Below are 12,971 nucleotides of genomic sequence, written 5' to 3'. Positions count from 1 at the left end.
GAGGAACTAGAATAGGGTCTTACCTTCAGGGTTACCTCTGGGGACAGAATGAACAGAGTTGGGGTCTGTGTCCTCCTCTGGCCGAGAACGGGGCAGAACCGGCGGCTGCTTGGGCACTTCCTGGGTAGGTGGGACCCAGGCTGCCTCTTGGGGAGATAGGGTCAGGATGGTGTGGGTGCTGGGCTTCATCGTGCCCCCAGGAGAGCTCGGTGTGGCCTGTGATAGGGGGACACTGGCCGTGCTTGACCCCAGAACGGGCCCGGCTCCCTCCTGCCCAGCACTGTGGGGGGTGACCTGAGCTTCTGGAATTAAGTTCTCTTCAGGCCCTGCCCTCGCCTCTGCCTTGTCATCTTGGGCAGGGAGACCAGGCCCAGTTGGTCCTGGAGTGGGTGGTCCATCCAGCCCCGTGGGGCCGCCTGCTGCTGGCTGCTCCCTGGTGGCCAATTCCTCTGTCTCCTCCTGCCCTTCACCCTGGCTGTCTTCTGTCACTCTCCTGGCTTTGGCTTGCACAGGGGCCGGGGGACCCAGGGCAGCAGCCGCCGTGGGCCTAGGGAGGGCGGCCGGCCAGCGGGTGGCCTGGATGGCGGAGGACAGCTGACTGCCGCCTCCCAGAGCAGCTGGGCCCCCAGCGCCTGCCTGGAGCTCGCCCGCTAGGGCCGCTGCAGCTTCCGCCTCAGCCACCTCCTGGTCATAGCTGTAGGGGTCTTCATAGTGTCGCTCGGGGTCACCCTCCTCCGCGTCCGAGAAGTTCCCGGTGGCAGCCGCGGGCACGGCTTCGGCGTCTCCACGGCAACCAGGGAGCTGGTAGCAGATGAGCTCGCCCCCAGCGTCAGGACAGTGGCAGGCCCGGCAGGGCGACAGGTGGACAGTGTGGCCGGCGGCGTACTTGCGCCCGGTGTGGACGCAGCCCACCTGGCCGCACTGCGGGCAGCTGTCGGCCGCCACCACGGCCTCGATGCAGTTGGGGGGCAGCTCCGGGCACAGCATGAACTGGCAGCTGATCTTGCCGCCGCCCGGCGGGCAGGAGCACTCGGTGCTGCCGAAGTCCACGAAGTAGGACTGGCCGGCGGGCACGCGGCCGCGCACAAAGCCGCCCTGCAGGCAGTCGTAGTACTGGTAGCCCTCGCACGCACAGCCCTGCTGCACGCACGTGGCGCAGCAGGCGCCCGGCTCCAGCGCCTCCTCGATGCAGTTCTCCAGTGGCGCGCACTCGACGCCAGTGCAGTCCTGCCTCGGGGCGGCCGTGCCGGCGCGCAGGCCCAGGGCCAGGGCCAGGGCCAGGGCCAGCCAGGCTCCCGCAGGCTCCCGGAGCCGCGCCATGGTCCCACAGCCGGCCCAGGTGCTGCCTCGAGATGAACCGTGTCCTCTGCTGTGAGGCCCTGGGGGAACGGGAAGGAACACCTGTCAGCGCCCCGCGGGGGCCCACCCACGTGGACACACGCCAGCGCACACACGCGCACAGCTGGACAGCGCCCCAGCCGGCTTGCCTCCCACGCGCGCACCCCTGGAGTACAGCACACGCACGTGCGCCCAGGCACGTCTGCTCAGATGCACAGACGGGGGCCTCGGCCATCGCTCACGAGCCACAGGTGTCAGCGTGCGGGGCCACTGACCCCCCACCCTCGCCTGCCTTCTGACACATGCCCTCTGAGTGGGAGCCTCCTGCCCACAGCCATTCCCCCCCACACACCCCTGCATTCTTACTCACACTCATTCAGGGCACACGTCTGGCGTCTCACACCCTTGGTGACAGGCACACAGTTACACACACACTGTCTCACCCACAGCCTCATCCATGTGCCAGGACACCACAGGTGGTCTCACACACACACACACACACACACGACCACCCAAATGATTTCTCTCCCCACCGAAGTCCAACTCGATTCCCAGCCATCCACCAAGAGGCCTGGCTGCCAGCCAGACAATATGGTCAGGTAGATGCTGGGCACGAACAAGCCCCCTCCCGGGCTGTGGCACAGCCAGCCAAGCCCCCCACCGTAGCCCTCACACCGCAGGGCTCAGGAACACCACCGCCCCCCCCCCCCCCAGAAGACTCCCTCGGACTACAAATTTAGCCACAGGAGAGGTTCCTGCCAATGTCCTCGGCTGCCTCTGTAAATATTACCACCATTCCCAGAATTATTCTAGATACCTGCTGTCCTTAACACCCCCACCCCCAAGTCCTTCCCACTCTCCCCCAGGAACAGCTCTCCACTCTCTGCCCCTTCCATCTGTTTCCTTGGCCCCACCCCAGCCCCAGCCTCACCTCCCATCTGCCCTGGGATATGCCCTCCCTGCCCTCCCCAACCCTACTCAGCCCTTCCTCTGCAAAGCCCATATGACCTGAGAGCAGCTGACCCCAACACGCCGTGGCCCCAAGCCCCATGGAGGCTTCCCTGCTCCAGCAAGGAAAGGTCCGCGGTCCCAGTGGGAACCGCCCTGACCCTGCCCTCACTCCCAGACATGGGCTCCTTCTCCACCCACCGCAGTGAGGCTGAGCTATTGTTTGCAGTCACTTTGCTAAAACTGTCTGGCTTTCCAAAAAAAGGAGGGAAAAAAACAATAAAGTGGCATCTCCAGTATTTTAAGTGCTTATTATTTCAAACCTATAAATATAATAATTTCAAACATTTCAACATTCAAACAAACAATATAATAGTAACTTCTCTAAAAGTTTCTGACAAGAGGAGACAGGGAGCAGAGAGCATTGCCACCACTGTTTCTAGAGGAAGCAGCCTTATGCTGCCGCACCCGCCCCCCCGGCCCCCCGCCCCAAGCGATCCCCAGGGCAGGGCGAGCAGGCAGGACTGGAGTGGAGTACAAGGATCTGAGTCGAGGGGGGCAGCAACAGCGACTCAGCACCCAGCACAGCGGGACAAGGAGGTCGGCCTCTGCCAGCCAGTCAACCAGAACTGACTGAACAGGTCCTATGCGCCGGGCACCTTAGAACTGGGGGGTTCTCAGCAAATAAGACAGATCCATGGCCATGCTGCCAGCTCAGTCTCTGATGTGGGGAGGCAGGTAATAAACCCACAGCAAAGCAGTAGATTACTGAATGCCTGGCAGTAGTAAGTACAATGGATAAATAAATGACAGAAAGCAAGGAAGTGGGCAGGAAGTGACTGGGGCTGTGGGAAAGCCCATTTTAGCCAGGGTGGTCAAGCGAGGCTTCTCTAAGGAAGTGCCATTTCATCTGAGACCTGAGGGAATCAAAGGAGACAGTCATGTGAATATCTGGAGGTAAAGGCATATCTGTATGTCAGCCAACCGAATAGCAAGTGCAAAGGGCCTGAGGCAGCAGGAGGGAGATGAGGAACAGCAGAGGGCCACCATAGTCTGGGAGAGCTGAGGTTTTGGCCCAAGGACCTGGAAGGATGGAGCTCCGGCTTCCTGAGGCAGAGAAGGCTGCCAAAGGAGGGCCTGCAGAGGGATGTGCAGCCTAGTTTGGGCCATGCCAAATTTGAGAAGCCCAAGGAAAGTCCAAATGAATTTGGTAAAGACACAAACGGACATCCACCCCTGCCCCCCAACCAAGAAGCCATCTCAGGAGGTGAGTGGGTAGGGGAGGGGGCTCTATAAAGCGCAACTAGGAATCGGCTGTAGGGAGAACTGGGGCCTGTGGTCCCCCCTGACCAGGTCAATGACCCTCTACCTGAAGATTGTGGGGCACGAAAGCCCGAAAGTGGCCCCTGAGTCCACTCTCAATAGCGTCATTTAAGAAAGGAAACCTTTGCAAACCAAGACCCAAACCCTCCTCCCACCTCCATCTTGCTCACATGAACAATGCATCCCCAAGAGGCAAATATTCCCGCCACAGGCTGGCAGGCTTCTTCCAGAGCTTCTCCCAGAGGAAGTTTGCTCCCAGCCAGCCCTGCCACACTCCACCCCATCTCACATTCTCCCACAAGTTGGTCCCCCAGTTCCTCTCGGCCCCTGGGTGCCCTGGCCCCCCCAGGTGTCACATTCTACCCACACCTAGGTGATTCTAGGTCTTGGGTTCGCCCATCATCCCCACCCCAGGCCCAGGGGAAGCATAAAGAACATCAGGCCTTGGCTTTGTGTACTCCTCATTTGCTGTGCAACCCTGAGCCAGGCCCTTGCCCTCTCTGAGCCTGCATTTGTATACAGTGAAGAGGCTCTACCACACCTCAGGTCACAACAGGGGGCCCACGGGTTCTGGGGTTCTAGTCAGCCAACTCGTGTGTTTTGTTTATCCCACACAGTGGGTTTTAGCTTTAAGTTAGTTAATCAGCATTTACAAATTGGAAATGTTCACATGAAAATTCAGGTTTCTAAAAAAGAAAAAAAAAAGAGAAAGAAAATTTCTGACTCCTCTTGAAAACCACCGAGCCCTAGCCACCCTGAGATGTCACATGGGGTATGGGCTCCTGCTCCCCACAAAGCCTATGTGACTTATATGTGGTTGGCTGTGCTTGAATTCAGGGTCCCCCCCAGGCTCACTCCTAAACTGGGAACCTCATGCTCATTCCCACTATGGTCTCCAGCTGGAAGAATGGAAGTCTGGGGCTCATGACATGCTGCTCAGAGCCTCCTGGTGCTGTCTGATGATTGTGTGCCCACCTGTGAGAGGGGTGGGACCAACGGAAATGTGTTCAGAGGAGGTAGCCCAATGGGGAGGGTCCCGAGCCCCTTAGGGTGGCTCACCTGGAGAAGAGCAGCCTCAGAAAGCCCCGATATATCTCCACAGCTGTTCTGGGTAGGTCAGGACCCACAGGTATGTATGAAGGGTGGAGGGGGTAGATCTCAGCTCCACAGGGGAATAGTTTTCTCCAGGTCAAGCATTAGACCAGGCTGCTAGGGGAAAGGGGTAAGCTCCCTATCCGTGGAGATAAGCAAGCGGGGCTGGAAACACACAGGTGAGAAGTAGGAGAGCACAATCTCTACACTGCTGTTCTCAGATTGAAACGTGTCCCTCCTGGAGACTCCAGCTGCTGTTTTCCCACGGCCCCCACAGCAAGTGGCCCCCTTCATGTCTGGCTTCTGCAGACATGCCCCCCCCTTCCAATCTAAAAAGAGGAGCCACAAGGGGAGGGGCTGAGAAAAGGAGGCTGACCTCCCTGCAGGGGGGAGCCCCAGCAGCCAGACTGTGGTCACAAACAAAGAGCCTCCAGCCAGGCTGCCCAGTGCCAGCAGGCTGGGTCACACACTCCCAAGGTGGGAACTTATCAGGGACCAGGGAAAGGCAGAGTCAAACCCACACAGCTTCTTCTCTGTACCCATCCCACTGGCAAAGCTGCCTAACGTATGCACATTCATAATAACAAAACTGTGATTATGACAAGGCCAGCTGGCCCAAGTGACCACAGGAGCAGACACCCCTGGAGAGGGGCGTCTATGCAGTTAGGTCCGCAAGCATGGGCAGTGCACACAGGCCGCGTCCTCCTGTCCAGTGAGCTATCCAGAGAAATCTGCAGAGGTCCACATGCCCACAGTGGTCACCAGGTATTCATCTGGTGGTAGGTGGGGACCCAGCAGACGCAGGCCACAATGCTGTTCCTTGTCCCTAGATCCACTCCCTGCCCTCCTCCACCCTGCTCTGCACCTGGGAGGCTGACCTCTCCTGCAGCCCTCAATGGCAGCCACTGACAAGGGATCAGAGGATAGAGTATCTATTCCCCATCTCCCACCCCCCTTCCCTCCAGGGCAGGGGTTGGTGGTGGCTGACCCCTCCACCAAAGGCCACAACTCCAGTTGGGTGACCCTGCTGGGTTTGGAGAGCTGCCTCTCCCCAGCCCCTGCAGGCCCAGGGTGCTAAGGACTCCCCACCCACCACCACGACTCCAAGCACAGCCCAAACCCCTAGAGTTCCCCCGACCCTGCCTACACCTAGGTTCTATGACTCTTCATTAACCACTCCTCTGGTAAACCCTGGGAGCCCCCCATCCCATTCCCTGCTGGGACCCTGCCAGACACATCCTTGTGAGGACCCCACAGAATGCTAGGTCGATGATTTGGTGTGCACAGAGCAACAAGGATGGACCTTAAAAATAGAACACGAAGGGGCGCCTGGGTGGCTCAGTTGTTAAGTGTCTGCCTTCGGCTCAGGTCATGATCCTACAGTCCTAGGATCGAGCCCCGCATCGGGATCCCTGCTCGGCGGGAAGCCTGCTTCTCCCTCTCCCACTCCCCCTGCTTGTGTTCCCTCTCCCACTGTGTCTCTGTCAAATAAATAAAATCTTAAAAAAAAAAAAAAAATAGAACACGAAGTGGAACAAGTTAAGAAACAGAACAAGCTAGCCCAACACTGTTCATGGGGAGTAAAAATACACATGCCCAAAGTAAAATATACCATTTGCAAAACACAGGCAAACAGATATGCACTGAGCAGAGCTGGAAGTCTGCCATAGTGGGAAAACGGAATGGCATGGGGGGCAAAGATAATGGGAATAAACTGACCAATAAAATAAAAGCAGGACCCTGCAGAGACCAAGATAATAGTGTGTTATTAGTTGAGGAATATAATTAACTCGACTCTTAGTGCCTGAGGTTTAGCTGAAAAAACAAAAAGAATCCCACGTCCTAACTGGGCCCCTCTATAAGCAGGAACCCCACCAGCCTGAGGGAGGGTTCAGGTCGGGGGTCCTTCCTGCACCCCGCTCCACAGTGGCATGGCCACATGACCACACCCAGCCAATCCACAAAGTTCATCCCCCCTTCGCTGGGATTGGCTGAGGGATGGGCCTGGGGACCCAAGTAACCTGTGAGACTCAGAACTCCAACTGCTCCCATAGGGGAGTGGCAGTCGGGATGCTGAGCTGCCTGTATGAGGCCTGGTGGCTTCCACCTGGTTCTCTGAGGCCACCGAGGCACCAGGGAAGATGTGTGACCACCCTACCGATGAGACCACATGAGCCACGGCCCTGGGCATGTGAGTCCATTCTGGAGGCCCCCACTCGCTCGGAGGCCAGGTGAACACCACTGATGTCCCCAACTGATGCTGAAAGAAGGAGCCAAGGCCTGCCTAAATTCTTGAGCAAATTACATGAGTGTTGTTGATCTCAGCTGCCAGGGGTCGGGGTAGTTGGTCATGCAGCAATAGATAACCAGAACCACTGGGATCTAAGCAGTGAAACACAGATGGTCGGGAGGTGAGACGTTCCACAGGACAAATGTTCCCCACCGCTTTGGCACATAGGAAAAGCAGGCAGAGGGGAGGCTGCTCCAGATCCACAGAGGCCTGAGATAGAACATCCCTATTCATGTGGGGTTCCTGATCGGCCCTGGGTGTGAATAAACCCGATGAGAAAGTCATCTCAGCTCACTGAGGGGTTCCAAGGAGGGATTGAGGACCAGCCGATCATTTTGTGAGGTGTGACGGCTGGCAAATACCGGCATGTTTTAAAGATTAATGCTTTCTCATTTTTTAATTAATCCTTTATCTACGTATCACGCCTGTAAGATACCCTAACATATTTCAGCATGGATAGCAGTCAAAAGCAAAATGTCCAAATGTTCACAACTGTGAAATCTAGGTGATGGGTGTCTGGTGTCCTTTCTGGTCTTCTGGGTTTCAGTCTGCCACTCCCTACAATGAACAGCCACCATCAGTGTGGAGGTGGGACCAAAGGTCAGGGAGCCACTGACACTCACAGCTGGGAGAGCGTCCAGCTCGGTGGGGTGAGTCTTTGACTCCCAGAACTAGAGATCCCGGAGGCGGCTCCAGGCAGAACCAGCGGGCCGGCTGAGGTCACGGTCCAGGCTGCTAATAGCTTTGGTCTTTGTTGATGGGACACCTGCTGTGGGTGGGGGCAGCAGGGATTCTGTGGTAGCCCAGGGTCAGGTTCTCATGGGTGGGGTGGGTGTGCACTCAGGAAGGGTCTCTTCCCAGGGAGCATCCCCTGAGACAGGTGGCTGAGCGCACTGTGTGGAGACATGTCTACTCTCCTCCTCGCCCCCCACCCCAGGGTGTGGGGGGTGGGCAGCGTCAGAGAGGGAGATCTCTGAGCAGAGTCAGAGGTGCCTTGGGGTGCTGCTCGAACCTCAATGACCCTCCCTCGCTCTGGCTGCAAGCTCCTCTCTCTGCTGCCCTCAGGACTGCCGCCCCAAAACCGAAACATGTATCTCTGCAGCAAGTTGGCAGCGTTTCCCACAGCTCCCATCCATAGCAGGGCCAGATGAGCACTCTCTGGGCTGGCAAAGCCATGCTGTACCCCCCACATGGCCCTGGGAGACACTGATTCATCGCCGGTGCTGTTATCAAAAGTGGGGGCTGGCTTCATGTAGCATCAAATCACAAGATAAGGAAATGCTTCCCTTCCCCGGTCTTCTGATCCTTCTGATCCTGACAAGAACAGGCTTGCCAAAGCTAGCAAATAAAAATACAAGACAAGCAGTTGTGGGGGAACTTCAGATAAGCAATGTGCAAATGTTTAGCATAAGTATGTCCTGCACAATACTGGAGACATACTTATTCATTGTGTATCCGGAATTCCAATTTAACTGGGCATCCCACATTTTTACCGGGCAACCCCAGACAAGAAAAAAAGCTCAGGTTGGTGCTGGTATGGCTCCAACACCTTCTAAATATTTGCAGGGGATCTCTCTTTTAAACAAGAGGCAGCTATATCAAAACACTGGGACTTTCAAGCAGTGGGGGATGACAGAAGAGAAATAAACATACAAGGCCCTTGTAGACACACCAGTTACAAACAAGTGAGTCATCAGGCCACCTGGTCCTGCTCCTCCCAGAAGCCCGCCCCAAACAGCTGCCCTCTGCCCCCAAGTCCAACCAGAGGGTGGTCACAAACCAGCCAACTGCTCACAGGACACATCTGGGGGCCCACGTGTGCTCTTGAAATTAGTTGCTGATGTTCTAACATTTCAATGCCATTAATTTATCATTAATTTAGTGGTATAACATTTAAAATCTGAACACTTTGCACTGAAGCTAGACCCCCCAACTTCTCCAGGAAAACCAGAGGGTAGGGCCTGAGAACAGGGCTCTTCTGGTCCACGGCAAGTCCATACTCACTCCCCATTTGCATCAGTGGGTTCCCTGGGTCACTGTCCCCTTGGACCCCCTTAGGCCTTGGGCTTCTTATCCACGCCCAAAGTTGGGAGGCCCAGAGGAGGTGGGAGTTCCTGCCCCCTCCTGCCCAGGGTCTCATCCTGAATGTCCTGGTCTCCTGGGTTAGGACCCATCTCTTCTCTAAGTGGCAGACCGTGGGAATTTTGCCCCCTTGCAAGGTGCCTGCTGCCACCCAGGTGGCCTAGCAGGTCACAGTGTATCACTCCTATCAGATTCCAACCACATCCCACAGTCATACAAGATACACAACGCGGTAGGGAATACAGGGGTTACACACTGTCTTAGATGGTGACCCCCAGAGGCAGAGCCTGACATGGGTTCTCGTACATATGACTTACTGGGGGACAAAACTGGGCAAAGATGGGGCATTGGCTAGAGTCCAGCACTAGCTGAGGAGTGTGACTGGCACCCCGGGACTTGTCCCACTCAGGGACCTCAGTCAGTCACTGGCCAAGGGCCACAGTGGGGTGAAGAGGGAAGGATTACCTCCCAGGCATGTAGTGGGAGGCAATGGCTGTTGGCCAAGGGCAAGCCTCTGCAGAAGGACGCAGGTGGGAGCCATTAGCAGGAACACCTGGAGCATCTGGGGGATGAGGGGGACCAGATGGGGCACCAGCAGTGACCACAGTATCTCTCACCCACATGCACACACACACCCCCACACACACAGGGCAGAAGCAGATAAAACAGTATAGTCCTAGGGAGTGTCCCCAAACCTACCCTTAATTTATAATTTAGTCTGAGATCACCCCAGGCACAGAAAGGTAAGAAAGTATTTACTAAAAATAGTGTTTGCACACCCATGCTCATTGCAGCATTATTCAGAATAGCCAAAAGGCAGAAGCAACCCAGGTGTCCATCAACAGGTGAGTAGATAAACAAAATATGGTCTATACCTACACTGGAATATTATTCAGCCTTAAAAAGGAAGGAAGTTCTGACACAGACTACAGCATGGGCGACCACTGCAGACAATGTGAAATGAAGCAGGCGCCACAGGACAAATCCTATAGATCCCACTTATCTGGGTCCCTACAGTCATCAAGTCGATAGAGACAGAAAGTAGGATGGTGGGTGCTAGGGGCTGGAGTTAGGGGAGGTGGGCAGCTGTTTCATGGGGACAGAGTGTCAGTCTGGGAAGATGAAAAAATCATGGAGATGGATGGTAGGGATGGTTGCACCACAGTATGAATGTGCTTAATGCCACCAAACTGCACACTTAAAAGTGGCCAAGATGGTCAATTTTCTATTATGTGTATTTTACTACAATAAAAAGTAAAAACACATGCACTGTGGAGCCAGAAGTGAATAATGGAAGAGCACAGAGAGGAGAGGAAAGAAGGAACCGCACTGCAGGCCCCACAGGAAACAAGGGCTGCCCCCGACACCTCCCCTTGATAGTAAGCTTCCTGGCAGCCAAAGCCAGAGGGAAATTAGAGGATGACCTAGTGCTCCTTGTCTGATCAGAGGAAGTCATCTAGTTCATTGGGAAAAATAAACTTGTTCTTGGCACAAAATGTTAGCAGGGATTTTAGCTGTTGGTTAGGTTCATACTCAACTATCACTTCCTCAGTGCCAACACAATGACAAACACTGGACCCAGGCTTTCCAAGAAGGTTTATTTTTTTTTAAAGATTTTATTTATTTATTTGAGAGAGAGAGAGAGAGGACAAAAGCACGGGTGAGCAGCAGAGGGAGATGGGGGAAGCAGACTCCCCACTGAGCAGGGAGCCTAATGTGGGGCTCGATCCCAGGACCCTGAGATCATGACCTGAGCTGAAGGCAGACACTTAACCAACTGAGCCACCCAGACACCCCAAGGTTTATTTTATTAACCATGCTCTGCAGATAGGGAAACTCAGGCCCAGACAGAGTCAATGATCTGCCCAAGGTCATATCACCAGTAAAAGGTGGCATGGGGATTTGAACCCAGGTCTGTCTAGCTAAGGGAATACAGCCAGAGTCCTTTAGCTTGTAGATATTCATCACACACCTGCTACCTGTCACCCTCTATTATAGGTACTGGGATGAGGCAGTGAACCAAACCAACAAAGGGGCAATGGGGCCAATATTGGCGGAGGGAAGAAACAGGGAACAAATGAATAAGAAGATAATACGGGCATTGTGAAGAATGGGGACTGGTGTACTTCTCCGGCAAGAGTGGTCAGAGCAGGGGCACCTTGGTGGTGCTGTCGCTTAAGCATCTGACTCTTGGTTTCAGCTTAGGACATAATCTCAGGGTCCTGGGATCAAGCCCCCATCGGGCTCCGTGCTCAGTACAAGTCTGTTTGAGATTCTCTCTCCCTCTCCCTCTGCCCCCTACCCGCTCGTGCTCATTCTCTCTCTCTAAAATAAATCAATAAATCTTAAAAAAAAAAAAAAAAAAAAAAGGTGAATGGTCAGAGCAACCATATGTAAGAGGTGACATTCCAGCTGAGACTTGCCTGGCAAAAATGTGGTGGCCATGCAAAGATCTGGGGAGTGGCATCCGGGCAGTGATAAGAGCACGTGCAAGGCCCTGAGGCAGGAACCAGCTAGACACATTGTGGCTGGTATGCAGGAAACAGAGAAGAGAGCAGGATATGATGAGGTGAGCAGCAAGAGGAGAAAAGATAGAAGTAGAGATGTGAAAATCAAGGAAAGAAAGAAGCTCCAAAGAGGAGGTCCATCACTCCCCCATGTGCAGTGCCCCAGAGAACTCGGCAAAGCATCCAGTACGTTTAACAGACACTGTTTCAACAGGGTGATGGGGGCCACCACTAGGTCCAGCACACTGGGAATTCAAGAAGGAACTACAGGGGGCCCTGGGTGGCTCAGTTGGTTGAGCATCCGATTCTTGATTTCGGCTCAGGTCACAATCTCAGGGTCATGGGATCGGGCCCCAGGTCACCTGTTTGAGATTCTCTCTCTTCCTCTCCCTCTGCCCCCCCATTCACGCTCTCTCCCCCACCCCCTCTCCAAAAAGAAGAAGAAAAGAAAAAAGAAGGAACTACAGACATCCTTTTCAAGGAGTCCAAGGAAGATTCCAGTCTATAAAGTCTGAAACCAGGTAAAACCTAAACAACATCATATAGGGAACACAAAAAGGGGAGACAGAACTAAAAAGCCAAACTAGAATGGTCACCATAGAAGTCTGGTGATGGGTACGTGGTGGGGGGAGGGGCACAGGGAAGGACCACAGGAGCTCCTGGGTATGGGCACTGTCCTCCTGAATCCCCCAGGTAGTGGTCACTCGAGGGTATGCTTTTATGTACTTTCTTTTATGTGTGCTTTTTCACAATAAAAGAGATTTTTTAAAAGAAAAGAAAAAAAGAGCCACTTATAGCAGTCCAGGAAAAGAAAACAAGAGCAAGAAAGGGTGTTGGCAGAAGAAATGGGAAGGAGGGGAGGGATGTGAAAAATAGTCACAAATTACCGAAAGAAAGTGATCACATTTGGCTTCCGTCTTTAAAGTCTTATTTCCCTTCATTTCCTTGTAGGCAAAAGTCTTTATAATCGCTGATATGGTTGGCAAGAAGACAAGGCTGGCCATGAGGAGAACAGTAAAGGGTAAATGAATAAAAAGGGCCAGGGGCGTGTTGGGGAGGTGGGGTCTTTGTCCCTGCACTGGGAAAACCGGGCAGGGCTGAAGGCACAGGTGGGTGGCCTGAGACCCCCGAGGAGAGGGGAAGGGCTGGGTCCAGAGTGCTGGGGGACACCGGGTCTCTGAGCCAACTCTGGGTACAAAGTGCTGACAAGCATCGGGGGCCCCAGGTGGGACACAGAGAGGGGCTGGGAGACTCACAGGCTCACTGGCCCCTGGGGACCGCCAAAGGGGTGAGCTCATGAAAACACTGTGAAAAATCATCCTTCAAGTAGAACAGCCAGGGTATTTTCCCCTCCCTGCCCTCTCCTCCCTAAAAAGAAAAAAATAAAAAAT

The 12,971-nt window shown here is 54.5% G+C and overlaps 1 protein-coding gene across 3 annotated transcripts in view; it reads right to left on the bottom strand.

The window, feature by feature from the left end:
* FBLN2 (fibulin 2) overlaps positions 1–12,971 on the bottom strand; it is an 85,967-nt gene that overhangs the window by 57,057 nt on the left and 15,939 nt on the right. For all 3 annotated transcript variants that reach the window (XM_036113489.2, XM_078074651.1, XM_078074648.1), the window contains exon 2: positions 24–1,379. In XM_036113489.2, the coding sequence (XP_035969382.2) occupies positions 24–1,320 (1,297 nt within the window). In that variant the 5' untranslated portion in view covers positions 1,321–1,379. The remainder of the gene's footprint in view (positions 1–23; positions 1,380–12,971) is intronic.

Source organism: Halichoerus grypus, chromosome 1, assembly GCF_964656455.1.
Source record: "Halichoerus grypus chromosome 1, mHalGry1.hap1.1, whole genome shotgun sequence".
In the NCBI taxonomy this organism is placed as follows: domain Eukaryota; kingdom Metazoa; phylum Chordata; class Mammalia; order Carnivora; family Phocidae; genus Halichoerus; species Halichoerus grypus.
The sequence above is the reverse complement of the archived record's forward strand: the minus strand, read 5'-3'. Positions and strand labels throughout refer to the sequence as shown.